The sequence below is a fragment of the Nothoprocta perdicaria genome, unplaced genomic scaffold, assembly GCF_003342845.1.
Source record: "Nothoprocta perdicaria isolate Ctin4 unplaced genomic scaffold, notPer1 scaffold_61, whole genome shotgun sequence".
Classification (NCBI taxonomy): domain Eukaryota; kingdom Metazoa; phylum Chordata; class Aves; order Tinamiformes; family Tinamidae; genus Nothoprocta; species Nothoprocta perdicaria.
In genome coordinates this window covers 391,058-413,022 of record NW_020455877.1, presented here as the reverse complement: position 1 = coordinate 413,022, position 21,965 = coordinate 391,058, and the positions used below count along the sequence as shown (strand labels likewise).

The 21,965-nt window shown below is 37.2% G+C and overlaps 1 protein-coding gene across 1 annotated transcript in view; it reads right to left on the bottom strand.

The window, feature by feature from the left end:
• Window positions 1-21,965, bottom strand: part of PTPRQ (protein tyrosine phosphatase, receptor type Q) — a 101,032-nt gene that overhangs the window by 42,577 nt on the left and 36,490 nt on the right. The window contains exons 20-26 of the mRNA XM_026049725.1: window positions 19,914-20,082; window positions 19,152-19,442; window positions 18,494-18,769; window positions 17,547-17,698; window positions 15,508-15,649; window positions 12,996-13,265; window positions 3,001-3,333 (exon numbers count right to left, since the gene is read on the bottom strand). Of these exons, the coding sequence (XP_025905510.1) occupies window positions 3,001-3,333; window positions 12,996-13,265; window positions 15,508-15,649; window positions 17,547-17,698; window positions 18,494-18,769; window positions 19,152-19,442; window positions 19,914-20,082 (1,633 nt within the window). The remainder of the gene's footprint in view (window positions 1-3,000; window positions 3,334-12,995; window positions 13,266-15,507; window positions 15,650-17,546; window positions 17,699-18,493; window positions 18,770-19,151; window positions 19,443-19,913; window positions 20,083-21,965) is intronic.

Genomic DNA, 21,965 nt, shown 5'->3' with positions numbered 1-21,965 from the left:
AAACATGCAAATGAGTTAAAGAGTCTTAAAAGTGATTCCTATAGCCTAAAAAGCAAGATGAGTTAAACTTAACTTTGTGGTGAAGAACTGGAACAATGGTAACATTACCTAATATCCTCATGTTAGTAACTGAATATCAGAAKTTATTAGGTACTGCTGCTTTACAGTAGACATTTAAATACTCATCACTTGCAAATGTAATGGTTGTTTAGGGWTGTTTTTTGTTTTATTGTTTATTTTGTTAAAGTTCCATCTCTGGATATTCTAACAATGAAGTATAACCGTTTTCAGCTGGAATGTTTATCTACCTGAGCATAATAACTGCAGTGGTTTCTTTAGGCCTGAGAAAAATAAAAATTTCTGAGAACTCAGTTATTTCTGAAGAAAATGATTTTAGTATAACTTCATAACCAAAGTAATTTTATTTTTGGCAGAAGCAGAGACTTACAGAGTGGTTTCTTGAAAATCAGAAACAGTGGCTAACTCCTGCCCTCACATCTGCAAACACAACTCCCATTGATTTTGTGGGCTAAGTACTCAGGCTGTTTTGCATAGCAGCTAAACACCCTTAAGCCCTAGCAGACCATGGATATTGGCTGTGCACCAGCCAGCTAATCCGGAGGATGCTTGGCCCGGTCCACCAGGGCAAGAAGAGGGAGACCCACACCTGCTCAGTGCTCGTGCTCTGCAGAGCTGCCTGCTGCRCCAGGTCCAGCCTTGGGCATCCTGAGCCTCTCATCCCTGCTAYAGGCAGTAACCTTTGCAAAAGACAGAGGGGAATTAAGAATTTTTGGTCTATTTAATGATCCTTTTCAAGACTAGTCTGTGGGATGTACAAGGTAGCTGGTGTCCTGCCTYTGCAGGATCACGCGCTGCTCGGGGAGGTTCTTACACTGCTGACCCATGGCTTAGCTGCCAGCTGCCTAACCAGCTGTGACATGTCATGTTGCTGTTTTTCCCTCCTCAGCTGATTGCCATTAGCTCAGGAAAGACCCCAGCACCCTGCCACGGTATCTGGAATGTCGCCCATGCTTCCTCAACTCCATGTCAATGTGTTTCGTACTCAACTCATCTCGCAGCGTGTCACTGTTCAGAGAAAATCGGCCCTCTGCCCCTTCACTGTCCCTCTCCCACAACACAAGCGTGGGCTCATGGCCTCACACTTCAGTGCACTGAAGTGTGCACACTTCAGAACTAGTGACACTGTTTTATCTTCTACCTCTCTGCTAATTTTTTTTGAATTTTTTGAATTTTGAATTAGCTAACAGCGCAAACAGGATCTGTTGCTGACAATGACAATAAATGGGCATAGAAATCATTTGTCCAGTCCAATACAACCTTTCTGCTTTTATTTTCCGTCTCCTCAGTAGAACTCATAGGAAACCAGCTCTCTTTAAAATTTGTAGGATTTTATGTGTCTTAATTTAAAGCTTTCACATTCCTAAACACTAACAATTTCTGGAACAAACAAAAAAAAAGCAAACAAAAAAATTTAATTTCTCAGCAGCTTAGTCCTATCTATCTAACAGTAAGAAATTGCCCCAGAGCTGCTAGCTCACAGGTTGCCTTTTATTTTTTAAGCTATTCTTGGTCCGTCAGGGTTATACGTTTCTTTTTTATTTTATGTTTTTTTCTTTTTTTATTTTCAATTAAAATACAGTATTAACCTATGGGCAGCCTATTCCATAAAAACAATGTACAGAGAACGTAAGCACAGATGAGAATGATTCTGTAGCATATTGCAGGCCTTTTTAGTCCCAAGTATCACTTCARTGTTTTACATGAAAGGTAGTTATTGCTACATTCACTACCATGATCCCAATCCTGTTAACTCTGGGGTTTATAATCTCTGAATTGCAGTTTTTCATCTGTAAAAGGAGATAGCAACATGTCCTTATCTATTAGAAAAACTGTAAGGTATTAAAGAGTAGATGGATGTGTTACTGTACACAGACTGCACTAGACTACTAGAATGAAAATTGTACAAAAGCCTCCAGAATTCACATTGTATGATTGTAAAAAACTAAATGGGGCAGAATAAGTATACAAAGAATAACGCTTCGTGCACAATCATCTTAAGTCCTYGGCATCTCAGTTAAGATTGCGTCTTGGCTTTGGATGAGGAAAGAAGTGAAGGGCTGAGATATGGCTAAGTCTCTGTTTTAGACAGGCCATTCTTGGTGGTTCTCAGCTGTTCCACACAGGCTGAGTGGCAGATCTCAGATGTGCTCAGATGTGCTCACCGAGGATAGACACAAAGAGGCAGGAAAGGCTACATATCCCAGTGCCTTTGTACATGTTTGTAGATGTTTCATGACTCCTTCCCTCCTTTGTAGATGTTTCATGACTCTTTCCCTCAAATAGCTAGTGATAACTTAGGACAAACCCTCCTTTTACTTGGAGATTGAAATCCTCAACTAAGGAGGGATAGTTCTAGGATTTCTAGGTGTAACATGACTACTTTGATTTGTAATATCTTTAGGTGGATATGGTATGGGAATCTTAATTCCTCATCTGGAAACTATTGTTTGCATTATCTGGAAATTGTCTGGAATTATGCAGGTATTGTCTGGAAAGCGTCATGGCACAGATGAGCACATTTTAAAGAGTAATTTAAAAGAAATCTGCACTGATACACCCAGAATATAAAGATGAACTGGAAATTGCATAACAAACCTGAATACCAGAATTCACACTTAATTATTCTAGATGTGGACTAGTACTGAGAAAGAAAATTGCTGTTGTGTAAGCAGTACATACAGGAGAGCACAAAAGGCATTAAAATCTGTAGAGTGATATATACATATCTCCCACAGAATTGTGTTTTATATCTGAAGAGCTATAGTAAATTCTTATCAATTTAACCACTGTGAAATTAAACACTTATGGAATTCACTACTATTGTCTAAAAAGAAATTACTTCTACCTGTGGTTCTTAATTATTTAGTAAGACATTACATTGTTACAGCAATATGACATAGGGCAAACACCCTTACTTACAGCCAGGAAGAGTTTGTGTAGAAATCCAAGGTGAAGAACTGCCATAACCCACATTTGTACTGGCAGCAACAGCAAATCTGTACCATCTGTACTTTTTTAGTCCATGAACTGTGCCTTCTATCTGGCCATCCACAACATTTTCATATAAATAATGATGCATCTCATGTTCAATACATTCCTCTGCTTCCCAGTCACTGCAGCGTATGGACTGTAGTTGTGTGGTAATCTTGTAGTTTTGAAAGTAGCCGAGGATAGATTTTGGTGTTCTCCAGTTCAAGGTCACGCTTGTTGATTGCACATTGGAAAAACCAATATCCTGGGGAGCACTGGGAACTAGAAATCAAAACATTTTTAAAACGTAAAGTAAGACAGCTTAATTTGAGTGAAAACTAGCTACAACTATAACTCATTTATCCAGTATTAAAAATTATTTTAAATAAGCATATTTAAAGAGCAGGATTCATTTTCATATGGTCAATAAGGAATAATTCCACACGTGTAAATCACATTATATATCTATAGTTGGCATACATTTATTATAGACTTCGAAATAATGAAGAAAATTTTCAGGTGTGGCATGCAGGGGCAACCTTGAGAGGTGTGACATTGCTATTGCTACAGTTGTGGCTACGTCTCAACTGAAGCAAAGTTAATTTTGGTCTATCCATTGCATCTTTTACTGCTGTTGCTAACTGGGATTCCTCACCTCTCACTTATAAATACTCATTTGTCTCCCTCTCTCGCTCGGTAACATATTAAATATTGAGGCAACACCCCAAGATCTCGTAAGTGTTCTGATTCACCTTCTGAACAGTAAGTTTAAATAAGTATAAAATGCTTATGTCTTCTTATATAATGTAGCTAAGTGTTTTGCAAACAAAGTAAACAAGAAATTAAAGAAAGCAAGAAGAGCTATATAATACGGTAATACAAGGCAGAAATTAATGTTCCATAAAATTTTTCCCATATATTTATATGCAAATGTATATACGTATATATTTGTGTGTGAGTGTRTATATATTTGTATAATTTAAGTGTGCAATATATTTTTGTGTGTATACATAACTTTATGTGCATGTGCATGAAGACAGAAGCATTATGTTATTATTAACTTCATGTGAATGAAGACAGAAGCATTATGTGAATGCATATACACGCATACACACATGTGCACACATACATATGCATGTACACACTCATATCCATATCTTTATTAAGCCAATAAAGTTCACAGACTGAATAAACATATGGTTTTATATTAGATCATACAGTCATAAAGTCAGGTAATTTTGTCTCTATGACTGTTTTAGATAATACTGTGCAAAAACTGTGCAGAGAAATCAGCTCAAAAATTATTTGGGGCACTTAAATATAATGAGAACTTTTGSGTCTTTGGAGGAAGAAATATCACAGGTGAAAAAGAAAAAAAACACGACACAACCCTAGAGTGAACCTGAAGAAGCCCCATGGCTTACCTAAAGAATAAAAAGATCCCAGGCCAGTGTGACTGGTGAAGAAAAAAAGTCCTACTTTTTTTGATTGCTTTTGAAGTTTTATAGGAATATATGATCTCTGCTTTCTGTTTATAAAGTATCATCATAATGTAACAAGCAGGAGTCATTCCACTGAACACGAATACAAGGCAAAACAGAGATGCACATTCCCTGCTGAATCAAGGTGTGAGGATGAAAAGCTTGAGAGAAGGACATGCAAACCTCTCACTTCCAACGAGCCCACGGGAGCTGGAGCCGGCAGAGAGGTCTCGGCTGAGGATCCATGGGCACCACCTCTGTCCTCCCCTCCCACACACGTGCACAGAGCATCAGGGCCCGCGCTGGCCCTGTGCTCCCACCCTGCCACACACGGAGCAGCCTTCTCTAAAGCCAGCCTTCATAATAGCCCCTAATGCCGACATGAAAACTATCTTACTCTATTGTTTTTCACAGGAAGAGAAGTAAATTAACACACATCAGACAGAAACTTTTTGCTCGGTCAGAGTTTTTAAAACATAATGCTCAATTTGCTCACTGTGGAAAAAAAAAAGTAGTGTGATATTTTCATGAGAGTTCTATTATGAAACCACACGTTCTATTCATAAGCTCTATGATGAAACAGTGATTGTTCTATTCTGTTTCTATGAAACGGAAATTGTTCTATTATATTGTATTTGTTACCTATATTAATTACAGAAAGGGTTTAGTTTGATCTTTAATTAATGGAAAATAAAGGCTGAGAAATGTTCAATGATCAACATAAAATTGCATATGCTTTTTACTGCTTTTTAACAATAAAACCTCTATTAAAATAAAGATTATTACTATCAATTTATTAGAGTATAGGTTATTAATATCAGTCAAGATACTGCAAAGAATATGACTGAAGTGCAGTTATGATGAGACTGATAAAACTTTGGACAGAATGGGCAAAACTGTTTGAGTGAAAAGCAAGTTATCACTCAGTTTCACTATGAAATTGAATTAAAATAAAGTCTTTCCAGGACTCCGCTTATCTATATCAAGAGCGAGCAATTCCAAAGATATGAGATTATATTGAAATTGAGAGAATCTGAGAGAATTCCAAACTCCTCAGTCAAAGAGGATTAGTCTGTTTTTTTGATAAGGAATATGGCCTCACCTGCCCAGGCACGTGATTCTAGGACCTTTAGCTGTGATAAGAACACCAAGCAATAGGAGGTTTGCAATGAGAGGGTGAAAGTATGCAACACGGCTATTGAAASAACTGCCTGTAATGTCTCTTAGTATACCATTACTAACTTCCATCTGCTGAAAGCTCATTAATATACTATACTTCGATTTAAATGAAAGTCTGGATTAAACACTGATAAAGCATCTTTCAGGATGTCTACAGATGTCTACAGACAGGGGAAAAGATCAATACATCTGACACTCCCTCATCTCAAACTTTTAAGCAAAGCAGATCTTAAAAAGTATCATTTATCCAGAAAACATTACCATAATTAAGGGTCCCAACAAAAAAGAACCACAAAAATGTGTCCATAGAAACAGGGCACTTGTAAATTAAAAYGAGTTGCTTGCTGGGTGCCAAGAAGAAAGTGGAAATATATCCCTTTGCCCTCTCAAACMCACAACTGCTAGGGCAGTGGCTGGCACAACTTCAGTGTCTGTACACTGGTAAAATGACAATTTAAAGAGGCCAGTTACAGGCACAAAGAGCATTGCCTACGCTCCAGCCTACTAGAGTMTACTGTTCCTCCTGTTTTAACAAGGGTGATGGTTTAAAAACAGAACTGATTGCTAACAGTATTGCAGTAATGACGAAAAAGACAGAACAAAGAAATATATCAGAAAAAAATATGGTGGCTTGATTTGTGGGGTTTCCCACAGACAGCTATGGTCCTGAAAAGCCAGCCTCCTTGGGCTCCCTTGTGTTTGGTGGAAAGACATGAACCAATATTGCAAAATATGTCTAATTTCTAGCTTATGAAAGAAAAAGTCAGCTAGTGGAAGGAATGCGAAAATTTTTTGCCCCATGGCCCTGACCAGGTGTTAAAGTGGAATAAGAGCCTTAAATATTAGTCACTGTAAAACCCAGATCATTTTATCTCATTACTTATATGGACAAATCAGAGAAGAATGTAATTTTTCATTAGAACAAATGAGAATATGTGATTTGAGTCCTGAGCAAATCRAAGATGCGCTCCAAGGCCCACAGTGAGGAGCAGTGACACCCAGTGGCGCTGTGTCTCCTGTGCTGGATGACCGAGTGTTCAACGAGACAACCTCAAGACAACTACCCTATTGGGTTACAGATACAAAGAGGATTACAATTACTCTAGCATGGAGAATCAGATTTCCATTCCTCAAGAATGACTAAAATTCCCCCAACCTTTCCTATCCACAGATGGTACTGATTTGAACAGACCATTCCATGCTTCCTAGAGTAATCATGCAGTTTGTCTAAATTTTCTGAGCATGACTTAACTATGATGAAGTGATCAGCGTACACATAAATGCAATTAATGGCAAAAMATGTGTCTTTGAATTACTTCTTCAAATTAAATTGGAGTTATAAAAAAGATTTATGCTTCTGCTCCTATAGATACATTCCTGCCTTGGTACACGTCTAGCAGTAATTTTATTACTCCATCTTGTTCCAAAAGGATATATTTAAAGGAAAGGCAAGTGAAAAGCTTAAGTTTGGGGTTCAGTAGGATGGTAACTGATTACCTATCTGCAGTTCTAGTGCTAATCCCATATTTAAATCTTCCAGAATTATAGGTTAGTTTCCTCAAGTCTCATCATCATACATCCAGCAGTCTTTTCACATTTAATTCTACTACATTTGCTAAATTTCAGATAGCTTTAGGATTAGGGGCAATTTCAAAGTCTGAAACTTTTGGTGCAAGGTGCTCCATAGTTTTCAATTTATTAACTTTAATTCAGTTTCTGAAAGCCAGCCAGGAGCTGGCAGGGGAGCTGGCTATGAAATGCTGATGAATTCAGGTTCAGGAATGGAGGAGGAATGAGGCATTTTCGGGTTTATCCACCATTGTTCATATAAAAGCCAAACTCTAAGGAAAAGTGCCTGAAGCCAGATCCATGTGGGATTTTAAGCTCCTAAAAACTATTTACGTGCCTAAACTCCCACAGAAATGGACAGGAAGTTAAGCACCTAAATAGAAGTTATTTTCATGGCTCTTGGTCCCAGGTGCCTACGCTCCTCTGGCTGCAATGCTGGTCAGCTCTTCCAAAGCAGTATGGAATGCTCTGAGATTATTTTTTATTTAAGAACCTAAATGAAAGCAAATTCCTGGTGCAAAAAGCACTTTACACATATAAAGACTGAGATCAAGTTGAGCTGGGCCTGCAGAATTGATTTAAACCAAAAGATACACTTTGCAGAAAAAAAAAATCTTATCCACAGCAGCACAGACAGCTAAAGGGCAGCAAAGGACACACACAAAAAAATATGCCGGGAAAAGGGAGAAGTTATTGCTTTTTCTGTAGGCCCTTCTGTGGAAAGCACTGGCTACAGCTGTGCAGGCCGGGAACAGAAGTAATGTGATATGGCATAGTTATATGGCATAGTTCCTAACTAAGTTAATAAAAAAAAAAAAAAGTCTGCCTACAGAACAGCTGCTTGTAGCTGGAGTTTGGATTAAAAGAACAGCGGCAGCCTAGAAGTCGGTTGGGTGGCATTAAGAGCATCAACAGGAGGAAAGCAAAGAACAAAGTAGAACAAATAGCAGGCGACACACAACAACAACAATAACAACTTCAGAAAATGAAATAATCTGAACTGCATATGAATATTCTGTATTGACCAGCTGTGCTAATTTTTGAAAGGCTGTTATACAAAGAAGTTCTCTGTTTTAAAGTGTTATCTCTGATCATAGAAAATACTACAATAATATAGACTGCAGGTTTCAGGTGGTTTCATTATGATACAAGGTTCCTGCTCAGTATGAACAAGGACATCACAGAGAGGTCCCAAATGAATTTATTAACATGTAAATGTAGAAAACTCTAGATTAATTCTTCTCTTGACTTGGGGCTGATAATAGCAGGCATACTTTAAAGGAGCAGAATTTGCAGAATCACGAACAATTCTTAAAAACAGTCCCCTTTGTCTGGGTCTCTGAGTCCTTAGCACAATAGGAAATTCAGTTTCCAATTGTGCAGACTAAGTACTGGAAAATCCTACAAATCTGGTAAGAAAAACACACCTTGAATCTAAGCTTAGAAAAGCACTGGAATACAGCCAACACTCATAAGCCCTAAATTAAATTAAGAATAGTCACCACCAAACTAGACAACTGTTGTTTCAGTGCACAGCCATGTTGCCACTGTTCTTGTATGTTAATCCAGAGCTGACCTAGCACTTACAAAAAAAAGAGATTTATCCTACACTATATGATTCCTCTATTTTATCTAGCTGCTTATAAAATTAATATCAATGCAATTTCATTGGCAGCAACAAAATGATCACTATATTTGCCTAGGGAAGATCTGCCATGGATATCAGGTCATTAACTTGCATTTGGACACATCAACCAATGAGAAATTTTTTAAAATGGCCCACATTAGATTAAGTAGATCTGAGACAGGTTTCAAATTCAGTCATCATAAAAAGATTTGTTTCAAAGATACTTAGKCATGATTCTTCATGCAATTTCTGAATGCATAAATTTTTACTTTACTAAAGTCTGGAAATGTGAATTGGCAGCACTGATGGAACACGTGAAATGCACCGCTCTTCTGTACAGTAGCGACTGCAGAAAATAAAGCTCTTCTACTTTGTATGCTGGGGCTCTGCAGAGCAGAGTAGATTGGTTGCTCCAGACAGCTTGGCTAACATACTGTGCTTTCCCTTTCACTCCATGCTTGCAGTCCAATACCCACTTTGGGATATTGACTTAAATGATTCCTCCAGTGAGTGATGGCCATCTGTGGTTCCCTTCACAGGTTAATGAAGAAATTCRTGGCACTCGAACTCACAGAGCTGCTCTGAGCTGCCATGTCCTAAGAGAAGGATTTACAGTGAAGCAAACAGAGCATTGCCTTGGATGTGAAAAAATTTTATGCCCATGCTGCATTTTGTATTCCTCACAAAAAACAACCACTTCCAATGGCAACCTACTTTGGAGCTACAAAACCGGAATCTTTGAAGGTGCCCTACTCAGAAATCCAAGATATTTTGAGCAAAATTATGATCAGATGACAATATTTTTTTTTGCTATCAAACCATAAGACCTAAGATATTTTCACATTACTAATATTTTAACCACACCACTTATTCATTCTCAAGGCATACTTATGTGTGTTACTCTCAGCAAGAATATTTAAACTCTGATTAATTTCTTTTTCATGGACAAATTTCAAGTTGAATTTTCTGTAAATGCAAGTTCTGAATGAAACTCTTTACCAGAAAACACAAATCCTAAGGACTGTTGCTTACAATGGGGGCCTAAGCCTGTTGCAAGAATCTTTGTTCACTTTTAATATAAATAGTACTAGCTGTGAGAAAGGAAAAAGAATACTCTGTATGTCTTAATACCATAAGCCATAGGCTTAGTATTTTCAGAAAASAAAGTATGTTAAGAAAAATCTAAATTTAAATAGTTGAAATCAGGAGCCATTTTCACTTCTGATTATTCATGCTTTGAAACCCCTAAATGGCTTTTTAAYGCTTCTATTTTTATTCTGAACTGAATGACTATTACACTTGCCCCAGACTTCTGAGCTGAGTGAATCTGCACAGTTTTAAATGGAAAGAGCTTTTATGAGAARTTTTCTAGCAATTTATAGCTATTTTCCCCTTCTAAAAATTAATTCAAGCCAAATACATTTTCTTTTTACTATGTGCATTTTCTTGGAAATAATCCAAGGACAGCTATTCTGCTGTGAAAAAAAAAAAAAATCACACATATATACTTGCTATATTATTTTTCATATCCCATATAATATAGTTAAAAACAAAGTATTATTACTATTACAAGGTCAACAGTTCTTATAACTTATTCCATCCTGGCATAAGTGGTTTACCATGAGAATGGAGCTAGATTAGACAGCAAACACTACTAATCTCCTCATAAATTTAATATTCATGAGACATRTTTAATTGCACCCAGATATGAAGAACTTTACCTCAAAAGAGTCAAAAATCTTGGTAAGAATATAAAGGTCAAACACTGTGCTGTGAGACACTGAGCCAAATTCGATTTCACTTTATGTCAAAAATAAATGCATTGTCAGTGACTCAGTGCTGGCTACATATTCTGTGACTAATCTTAGAGCACCGTAAATAAGAAGCTGACAACAGCTATAAAACTGTTTCCATTCCCAACCATGAATCTCCAATTCCCAGTAGCCAGTCACCAGAAAACAATTCATGCAAACACACAGCTAGGGAAATGTCCTAATAATAATGTTTGCTGTGAATATGACTAAGCTGTAAATATGACTGCAGGCTTGGAGCAGGAGAGCTGCATGGCAGAAAAGGAGATGGGGGCTTGGTCRATAGGCAGCTGAATGTGAGCCAGCAGTGGGCCCCAGTGGCCAAGAAGGCCAAGGGTCTCCTGGCTTGTGTCAGCAGCAGTGTAGCCAGCAGGATCTGTGAAGTGATTGTCCCTCCATACCCAGCACTGATGAGGCCGCACCTCAAATACTGTGTTCAGTGTTCAGTTTTGGGCTCCTCACTGCAAGAAAGGCATGGAGGTGCTGGAGCGTGTCCAAAGATGGGCAATGAAGCTGGTGAAGGGGCTGGAGCACAGACCTTCTGAGGAGCGGTGGTGGGGCGGGGGTTGTTTGGTCTGGAGGAGGCTCAGGAGAGACCTTGTTGCTCTCCACAAGTACCTGAAAGAAGGTTGTAGTGAGGCAGGGGTCGATCTCTTCTCTAGAATTACTAACAAAAATAGGGCGAGAGAAAATTGCCTCAAGTTGTTCTAGGGGAGGTTCAGGTTAGATATTAGGAAAAAAATGTTTTCATGCAAAGAGTATCCAAGCATTGGAACAGGCTGCCCAAGTTGTGGAGTCACCATCCCTGGCAGTGTTCAAGAAACATGCAGATGAGGCACTTAGGGACATAGTTTAACTGGCATGGTGTTGACATGAGCATCCACAAGCCTAATTGTAAGAAATGTGGTAATCATGTCCAGTTTGGGGTACTAAGGAAGAGATCCAAGATATCCAAAGGTTCAGCCCGGAAGGGTTCGTATTAGTTGGGAAGCAACCAACAGCTACAACACTAAGCATGAGTGTTTGTCAGATCCCCTCTGCATTTTAAATGTGACTCAGCCTTGCATATTAGAGCTGCCTCTCACCAYCCATCATCCAGAATCTGAGAATCCTTCTATTTTTTATTCAATAACTTAATAACTAAAACACTATGATAGTTAGGTTTGTTTCCTTCCTAACCATTAGGGGATACAAATTTCCACCAATCCAGGTATACTGTATAAGAGGCCTTCTYAATTCTAGTACATGAAATGGTGTCAGTGAGAAGGAAACAGCAATAGAAACTAAAAGCAGTAACTGGTCCTGACAATCCGAAAGGTAGGAATCTCCAAACTGGGAAAGGGAACTGAAACTGGCATTAATTTTTTGAATGAATGATCCAGATAAAAGATATGATGTACTGYTTACCACTACTAGCCATCTTTCCAGTGAAGCCAAATGCTTTGGCTGCATTTTGTGAGCAGTCCAAAATATCAGGGCACAAAAGCTGTACTCCATGTGTTTGCTGAATGAACATGTGTTTGCACTTTTGGAAAATTGTGTCCAGTTAATACACAGTTTAGGAGAAGCTAGGCACACAGCAGTTTGCACACAAGCAACAATTTATCATGCACAGAACTCCATCTCTGAGYACATAAGGAAGTTTCAGGTGCCAAGTGAAAGTACAGCCAGGAATAGGTGATGTGTGGAGAGGGTAAGAAGAGCATGTGTTGGGTGACTTCAGTGCCAAAAAACTGCTTACATTCTTCTCTAGATTTAGCTTGCAGTTTTCTATTCTACTGAAAAATCCAATTCATTCAAGAATTATTTCAATGTATGTTTGAAGATGTTAAACACTTATTAACAGCACAATTCCTGAACAGCTTTATTTTTGATCAGTGAAGTCATAGCATTGGCCAACTAATATTTAAGCACTAGATATTGCAGGTAGGAACAACACTGCTCTCAGTAAAATCTGCAGACTTACAGTATTAAGTATGTGAAAAGCAGAAAGAGCAAAGCAAGCATAATYGACTCAGGCAATAGTATGGTTGGGTGCTCAGGTATGAATAAAAGGGCAATTTGGACTCAAAACAGGAAAAGAATGCACTTYCTCTTTTGAGTTTATAGGTAATTAATCCCTTCTTCATCACCAAGTATATTCTAAAACAGAAGGCATGTTCTCTCCATGAACAAGGGAAGTATTTAGCTGCTATTATGATCCAGGTATCTCAGGATTGCTAGCTTCATAGCCATAATTTATATTAAACAAAATATTTAACTTCAAAAATTAGTTACCTTTTTCTGGAAATGTAGTGGCATTGCATATTTGTTCTTCACCATCACCAGCTGATGTTGCAGCTTTTATTTTAATTTGGTAAGAAATATTGGAAAGTAGATTTCTAAAAGTATGCAGCTTATCATAAGAAGAAAAGTTCATAGAATTTCCTTCAACTGTTACAACGTAATGAGTAATCACACCATTTGATGAGGCAGGAGGGTCCCACTGCACTAGGATTGACTGCCAGCTCGTTGTAATGCAGTGAACATTCTGGACAACACCTGGTACTTAAAAGATACACAAATACCAAAGGTTAATATTCCCACACAAATAAAATGGTAATCACACATGACCACTATACTCAGAGAAGCAGTCAAAATTTCATAGCAACATTCCTATGGCAGAAAAAAAAAGATATTTTAATTGCAAGACATTGAGAGAATAAAAATATGTCTTTGTCCTCATAAAACCTTCATTTTAAAGTTATGAACATGACTCATACTAGTGTTTCAATAAGAAAAACCATTTATATAGCTTTTTCTTAGCTGCGTGTTCCAATAGTATTTTCAATCTGTTCAATTTTTCYCCATGTTTTTGTAATAAAATGTAGTTAAGTATACACATTAGTGTGAAGATCATGTATTTCACATCATATAAACAGTAGAAGTTCCTTATTAAGTTGTTAGCCTTGTTTCTTTCTAAGGCACTGTATCTTCTGTTCTGACAGGAGGGCATGTCCTGCATAGAAGTCACTGTGCAGGCTTCAGAGCTGTAATGTCAATGTTATTACCATACTGGTCCCCATCTCTACTGGTCCCAGCAGAATTTTTTTTAAAAGGTCATCAAAATTTAATAAAAGGTGGTAGATAGCATGTAAATGCATGCTGAAAGTAGAGCAATTAGCTGTGACGATTGAATAGAACAATGAATTGAAGTGTCTCAGAAAAAACTAAATAAGTGGCTGTGCTAGCTGGGGAAAATAAATGCATGGAGAAGGGTRTCTCAGATTATTTTCTCTCTCTCTCTCTTGAAACATTTTCAAGAACCTATAAAATGGTGAAAGAACTATCACTGGTRTACCAGAGGTAGAAGATAATACTTTAGTAATCACTGAACAGGGGAATATTAATCTCTTTAAAATGATTAATTTTCATTTCAACATTTCAAAACTGTTCATTTAAAAAAACAACATCTGCAGAAAAAGGGAGATTAACTGGCACTTTTAATAAAGACTAGAGGCAGGATGCTTAGGTGAACTCAATGAGTAACAGATCTACTATCCACCCAAAAGCCTAGCTAGAGGGAAAAAAAAGTATAATTTGTTGAGCATAAAATCCAAGAAAAAAAGCTGGGAAAGCATCACTGTCCTGTGGGCAGTGCTTCTCCAGCACTTCAGAAAGAGCTCTGGAAGCACTGAATGTCATAGATGAGATAACTGATGGCTCCCTGTGACTCTCGGGCAGGACAACACCCAGATGCAGGGATCCAACAGACAACCTTGCATTATTCAGCTGATAACCTGGTTCAGTGGCAATCCAGATTTCTGGACTTTCCAACTGCTGGATATTGGAAAACAGTGTATTTTTTTCCAGTATACTGCTTAAAAAGCCCTAATAAGCTCCGTAAAACGACATCTTTTGTCGTGATCTTGAAGTGTGRTCTTGAAAAGCTAGTTGGCACTAGGGTTACTTCCTTAATACTTCCTCTGTTCCAATGCTGTCAGTATAAAAGGAACCTGGGAGATAAAYACAGCCCTTATCCCTGCTAGTCTCTTGTCTCTGACAGCCCTTATAAAGTAAAGCAGCTTGGGCATTGCTCTGACTTGGCAAAGGAGCAAAGGTTTCACCTAAAGGCCACTTTCACACATTAATGGACTCCTGTCTCCTGGACTGCCTTTAGTGAAGGCTGAATATACATTCCTCCTTAAATAATATTTCATCTTCAAACAACTTCCAATTTCAAAAAGCATAGAGAGTGTACAAGACAGATTTGCATATGATTAATAAACTAACTCAGCTGTATCTCATAGTCCTCCCCAGCTGTCAGGAAGAATGAGATGTAACAAATTAAGGTATTTAATTGGTGACTAGCTTCCCCTCCTAAAATAAGTTATCAAAAATGTAAAAGGTTTGCATTGGTTTAATGTAATTTCCAGGTCATTTGCCAATCTTTTGTCCATCTGCTTTTGATACTGCTAAAGTTTCATTTATTTTCACAGGGATCTGAATTATTGCTTTGATCTGCAAACTCTGATATCTATCTAATTTTCCTCCCATTATCTGTGCTTCTATTAAAAGATTTATAGTAGCCATATAAGCCTCTCATTTTAGATGAGGACATTTCTAATTCCACACTTCCGACATCAAACTTTAAACCCAGCCTATCTGGTGCCATAGGAACGTGAATCCATGCTACRCAGGCAGATGACAATGAGATAGCATTATACTACATTTAATATGGAGAGAATATACAGCTATACAAGGAAATCTACATGAACAAAATTGCAGTTTATTAAAAGCAATATCTAACCTGATTCCATTGTTGTAAATTGGACAGCATTACTGAACTGATTGCCGTTTCCAAGTTTGGTATACGCAGACACACTGATAGTGTAGGTGCTGAATGGTTCTAATCCAACAAGGTTGACCTCATTGTTCAAACCTGAAACATTCTTCAAGAAGGAAAAGTTATTAGCAGACAATCTGTGCAAACAGTGTGGGCCTCACCTTGTTCTCACTGAAATGAACAGAAGATTCAGAACTGCCTCTTCTACTCTCAGCGCTGCCTCTCGCATAGAGCAGTCCCTGATCTCAACTAAAAGGAATGCAGGGTCACATTCTTCATTCCCTTCCTCCTCTCTCACTTTCACTGTGGCTTGTAAGGAAGATATGTCAAAGGATGGTATCACTATTACCATAGCATTGTTAGTACAGATTAAACTCCATGTATACTTTCTTTTTTTTTTTTTTTTTTAACCAGTTCTAAGAATTGTCACCACCATACCGCTCTCTTGCCTTCAACTTGCTTACTTCACAACTTCAGCATAAGAAGTCACATGAATTATAGTTTGTCATTTCTTTTACTTTATCTGAATCAGACAGCCAGAGTTTCTTCATTCTCTAATGAAGAGACATACTTAGAAAAGTCTCCTAAGTACAGTTCTGTTCCTGGTAGTGGTTATTTTTTGCCAGAGTACTCACGGTCATTCTGTGCATACTTTCAGAGGACTCTTGTAACAGGAAGGAGATACCTCCACTCCACCAGAAAAAAAAATGGAGAGCATTTTGCAAGATTCACTTATGGTGCCTAACTACAATATTTCTATATACGTTGCTCTGCCTTCCTCACTGTCACTACCCAAATCTAGGTTCTTATTTTAAAGCACTACRTAAGGTGAAGAAAGCTAGAACAGGGCTGATCTATGTAAATTGCTGCCTGTTTCTATGATCTACCTCTGTAATCTACTGACAGGCAGTTGTGTAGGGCTTGGTTTGGTGCGAGTCTGCCTGTGATGGCAAGTGGGTGAAAAACCTTTGTGTGGCCTCCTGGAGGAGCCGAAGAATGTGATTGCCAGTCAGCTGTCTGAACACATCACTGCTCCTTCTGTGTGTATGCATAGCACCTCCCGCCTCCAAGGATCCCAGGAGAGACCGGGGACATGACATGCCCTTCTTTCCTTAATGGGGAATAATAGCAGTTTGCATTAGGGAGAGCTGAACAGATCATGTTCCCTCAAGAGGAGTGATTCCTGCCATACATACACTGAACAAGAGTGCAAGTATTCCCTTGCATGCTAAGGCTCTGGAAGAAAAGACTGCACTGCTGCTAAAGAAGCTCTCAGCAATGCCACAGTGTATCTTGTGCTGTATGTCTTCCACTCACAGATCTCCACAGAGATGCCTTTTCACTTGACAAGCATTTCACACAAGCAGGACTCCTCACTATACAGGTTCTAAGGCTGAGATGCAATTCTGACCTCAGCTTATTGGCCTCATAGTTTATGGTACTTTTTTGATGCCATATAAATGCATATATTAATGTGTATTTCTATGTATATTTTCACAGCGTCTTTTTTAGTTAAAATACACTCATGTATTCAATTAGTCTTATTCAATTCAATTAAAAAATTCTAAACAAAGATGGTTTCAACCATTTTGAAAGATTAGTAGGAATTTCCTTCTGTCTGTTTTTTGTGAATCTCACAAGTCCACAGATACTAGATTTCTAAGTGGCCAAAAAAAAAAAAAAAACCCTCATTTTTGACATTTTCTAACATCAAACTTGCACTGAAGCATGGACTAAATATTAATAAAATACATCATTAATAAAACACTAGAAACTCAGAGTAAATAAAGATCTAACCACTTTATAGAGAAAAAAAAAAAGAACAATTGGCATGGTGTGAGAGTAAGAAAATTGTCTTACAGAACAGAAGAATTTAGAGGAGTTTCATAATCTTAGGAATATAATAGACACCCAGAACAGTTTTCATATATTTTGTTCTTAGAATATGAAAACAGTATATATCTGCCCMAAAAATTAAACATTGCTAAATATTATATACATACCTGATAAAATATTTTTTCACTGTTGTTTTGATAAATCTTTAAATTGTATCTCATAATAACACCATTCGGCTGAGGACTTGGATCCCATTTTAGCCATACAGAATCTGCAGTATAGTTCATAATGGTCAGATTCTGAGGTGGAGCTAATGGCACTGCAAAAGAAAAATGCTCTTGCTTTCAGAATCACAAATAATACAGGCAAGGATAAAAACTTTTCAGAACAGGAGAACATATGGAGATTTGTTACCATCTATATCTGAACTCAACAAAATATTAATGCATGGATGTTGTATTTATTTGGTTTATTTATTTTTGGCTTGAAATTAATTCCATTAATCAGGAATACCTATTTAGTCAGGAGATTTAATCAGACACCTAGGAATCTATGAATCACTTATACAGCCCTATTGTCAGTACCAAGGACATTTGACAAAAATTGTACTAGATATATTGCTGCAATCAAATATACTTTGCTTTCTATGGTACATATTGAGTCCAGCAATTTGTATTCAAAATGCCATTTACCTCATTGGTGAGAGTAGGGTCTTGTAAAGGAGACCTACAGGAATGTGTAAGAAATATTCCCATGTTTGATCATTTTTCAGTTACACATTTGTGAAACAAAAAGAGGAAAGTATTGTTGCTTGTTTCAAAATTTCTCACGCTTGGTAAATTGTGATGTATTCCAAAGGCAAAAGATTTCTCTTTGGAGTCACTTTCAGTATCCTGAGCAGAATGTGACCTCCTGCAACATATAGAGACTGGAGGAGCAGAACTCCAAAAAGACTTCCCTTGTTGCATTCGTTTCTTGCCAAAGTATTCATGCGTAGACCAAGAGAAAACAAATCCCTCACCTCAGCTCTCTCCAGTTCTACTGATCAGACCTAAAACCGGTGCAACAACACAGGGCCAAAATTTCAGAGTTTGTTACACTATCCTTTGCTCACCTGACTCATCTGTGTAGAAGAGAAGCATGGCAGATGGACCAGGTCCTTTTGTAGTTCTTGCAGATGCATAAATGCTGTACAGTGTGGAGGGTGCAAGATCTTCCAAGATCACAAAATTATTGGAGGTAGAGAATGAATTATTCCTTTCTGGGCCAAATAAATGTAAATCATAACTTAATATGATACCACTTGGTTTAACAGGAGGATCCCACGAAAGCATAACTGAGGTAGTTGAGAGATTTGAATATGTTTTGATTATAGGTGCTGATTCTGGGACTGCATTAAGAAATGAGAAAAATAAAAACAAAGAGAGCCACAGCAAAAAGATGAATAACAAGGAAAAGTGTCTTTTAGCTATCAATGCTTTGAGTGAAACTTTAATAAATAAATAAATAAATGAAAGTGCTTAACTTTTGCTTTAATTGGCAAATGGTCTTAAAACAGAAATGTATAATGCCAGCTATTTGTGTCATTGAATAACAAAAGATTTATAAAACTTCTAAATAACGTGAGAAAGATGAACATAAAAATCCTTTTTTTTTTTTTTTTTTTAGAAAGATGAACATAAAAATCCTTTTTTTTTTTTTTTCTTTAGAAAGCTATTTGGGTTTTACACATTTATTTAGGAATGAGTAAAAAAAATTATTCTTAAACTTACCATCTTCATCAGTTTTGATGTGCAGACTTAGAGCATGCAGTTCAGAAGATCCTTTTTCAGTGGCTGGTGTGATTTTCAGAATGTAATCAGTGTATTTCTCCAAATTGTCAAAAATAATGCTTGTGTTGTAAGTAAGGAAAGATAGTATCTCTTTGGTTTCCAGATGCAATAAACTTAGAGAAATATGAAAGAAGACTAAACCATTTGGCTGAGATGGTGGAAGCCAGCTTACATTTACAGAAGATGAGGAAATGTTTTGATAGACCAGATTTTCAACAGAACCATCTGGGACTATGAGAGATAATAAGCAAAAAACAAATGCATGGATTATAGTAAAAAAGATCCCAAAACCAAACAGAAATATATGCCTGATCTATCATTATTTTGTAAACTTCAGATATAACATGCTAAACATTTTATACAACATTTTATAATCATTTATGCTTCATTATCAAAAGCAAAATATTCCAGAAGCATATATGAAAATTCATCTATTTAATTTGTTCATTGAAAGAGCCTTGAAGATAGTTCTGTTACTGCTTGTAAAAGAAGTTCATGAATTGTGTTCTCTGTATTACAAAGTGGAGACTCAGATGTTTTATAAGTAAAGGAAAATACTACAGTATTGGAAATTGGAATTGGAAATTCACTGGCTTTAATTCTGTCATCATAACAATAAAACCATTTTAAAGTTATAAAATATTTAAATATTAGAACCAATGAGGCAGGCTGTAACACCAAAAGAAAAATTTGGTCACTTACTATCCTGATCTGTATACACATCTATTATTTCACTGGTTTGGTTTCCATCTCCAACAGCCGTACTTGCAGTTAACCACAGAGTATAATAGCTGTACTTTGCCAGGTCATACAGAACTGCAGACTGAGACATATTGAGACCACCACTGCCGTTACCAAAACTGGTGAAATTCTAAGGGAAAGAAATTGTGTTAATTCGCTCAAAATGAATCTTATTTCTTCATCACTTTAGCTTTTTAGCTTCTCACTTAGCTACCAGCTTCCCATCATGCCACCTATGCATACTATGCAGGAGACATAATCTTATACTTGGGATCAAGTCAGTCCTGATTTTACTGAAACACAGAAGAAGTTTATTGTGACTTCTTGTAATTCCTACAGAGCGTATAACTGCTTCTTCTTGTTTTGTAGTTTATAGTGTTTGAATACCACTCCACCTTTTTAAAAGAAAAAAAATTAAGTCGGTGCTATTGGCATGTATTTATCCATATCAAATCACAAACAAAAACAAAAAAAATGTAAATTTTTCATACATTACATGATCATAGTTGTGATTTCCTCATTTAATCTTCTGTATGAAGCAAGTCAAAGGACATAGTCCATTTTTTTTTCTGTACGAGTAAATCTTACAGATTTAAACAGTGCTGTTTTAAATTTAAAATATACAGTAACACATATCACAATCTTTGGCAAATTGTTTCTTTGGTTAGTTATCAGTTTCATTAAAAACTTGTTCCACAAAAACCTCTGTAACATCTGTCCCCAGTGGACTGTGTTAAACTGAAGGAGCTCTCAGAGAAGTTTTCCTTGTGCCAAAAACAGACATCTGTCTCAGCACCAAATCTCTATCTGAATTATTCAAAAAATCACTTAAATTGCCACTGTTGATTCAGGTTCTAGATCTCTAGATCTAGATCACTCTAGGTAGGCTATTGTTCAACTTTTTAGAAGTAGAAAAACACCCCACATCCTTCAGATTATTTCTATAAAGACTCTGTTGAGAGGCCATATCATACCCAACATGATATGCACACCCTATAAGCATATTCAGCTCCAGGAAAGTCAATGCTTTGCTCCTGATTTGAAGGGTCAGTGTCACTSCTCTCCAGCAGCCACATTGCCCCATGGAGCAGGTGGCAAAGGAAGCACTCTGAGGACCAAAGAAGTCCTTATTTTTCTGTGCAGCAACAGTTTCATGATGAGGTTGGTTTTGCTCAATACTCTGATGAATTTCATAACACATGTTTTGGTCATTCAACTTGCACRTTGTTTTCATTTATTTGCACTCTCCTTCTCTTTAATATTAAACCTGGCTTAAGTTTAATGCTTTTCTAGAAAAGAGGGGCCCAAACAGCAAACTTAGTGGAACAGGAGGAGGGTRACTGTAGCATTTGCATAGCTAATAGAAATATGATGCATATGTAAGCTTACCAAAACTTTGTACTAAATATAAGTTATCTTTCTCTGGAGAAGAACTCCTACTGAAGAAGCCACTGTGACAGTCTTTATAGAACRGTTGCTTTAGGTACTGTGAATACTGATAGCACTCTGTATAATCTTGAGGTTTCTCACCAATATGTATCGACAAGTAAGTCTAATTTAAAATTTGACTAAGTTTTTTGTACAAACAAAACTATTTTATTTCTGCAGAAAATAACAAGCAATATTCTTACTGATTTCCCAAAGATTTTTACACCAACATCTGAAGACCTACAGTCACTAGCACTTATGGAAAATAGATAATTCTTGCGGCACTACAAAGTGAGCCTTCACTCTGAATGCAGAACAGAAGCTACAAACTGGCAGTACAAACCTCTTTATGGACACACCTAAGCCACACTTAAAGCATGTCTCAAAGATGAAGTTAAGCCAAAGTCAGTCAAAGTATTAAGAAATTCCATCATAACCAATGACTTTCTTCTGGATGCAGATAACAGGACTCTTCATGTAACTAACTGAGAAAGCCTGGGAGGAGTTTTGCTTTACACTTGGGCACAGCAAGATGCAGGAAATGGAGGATCATGTTCTAAAGTATGCAATCCAATTTTCTGTTGC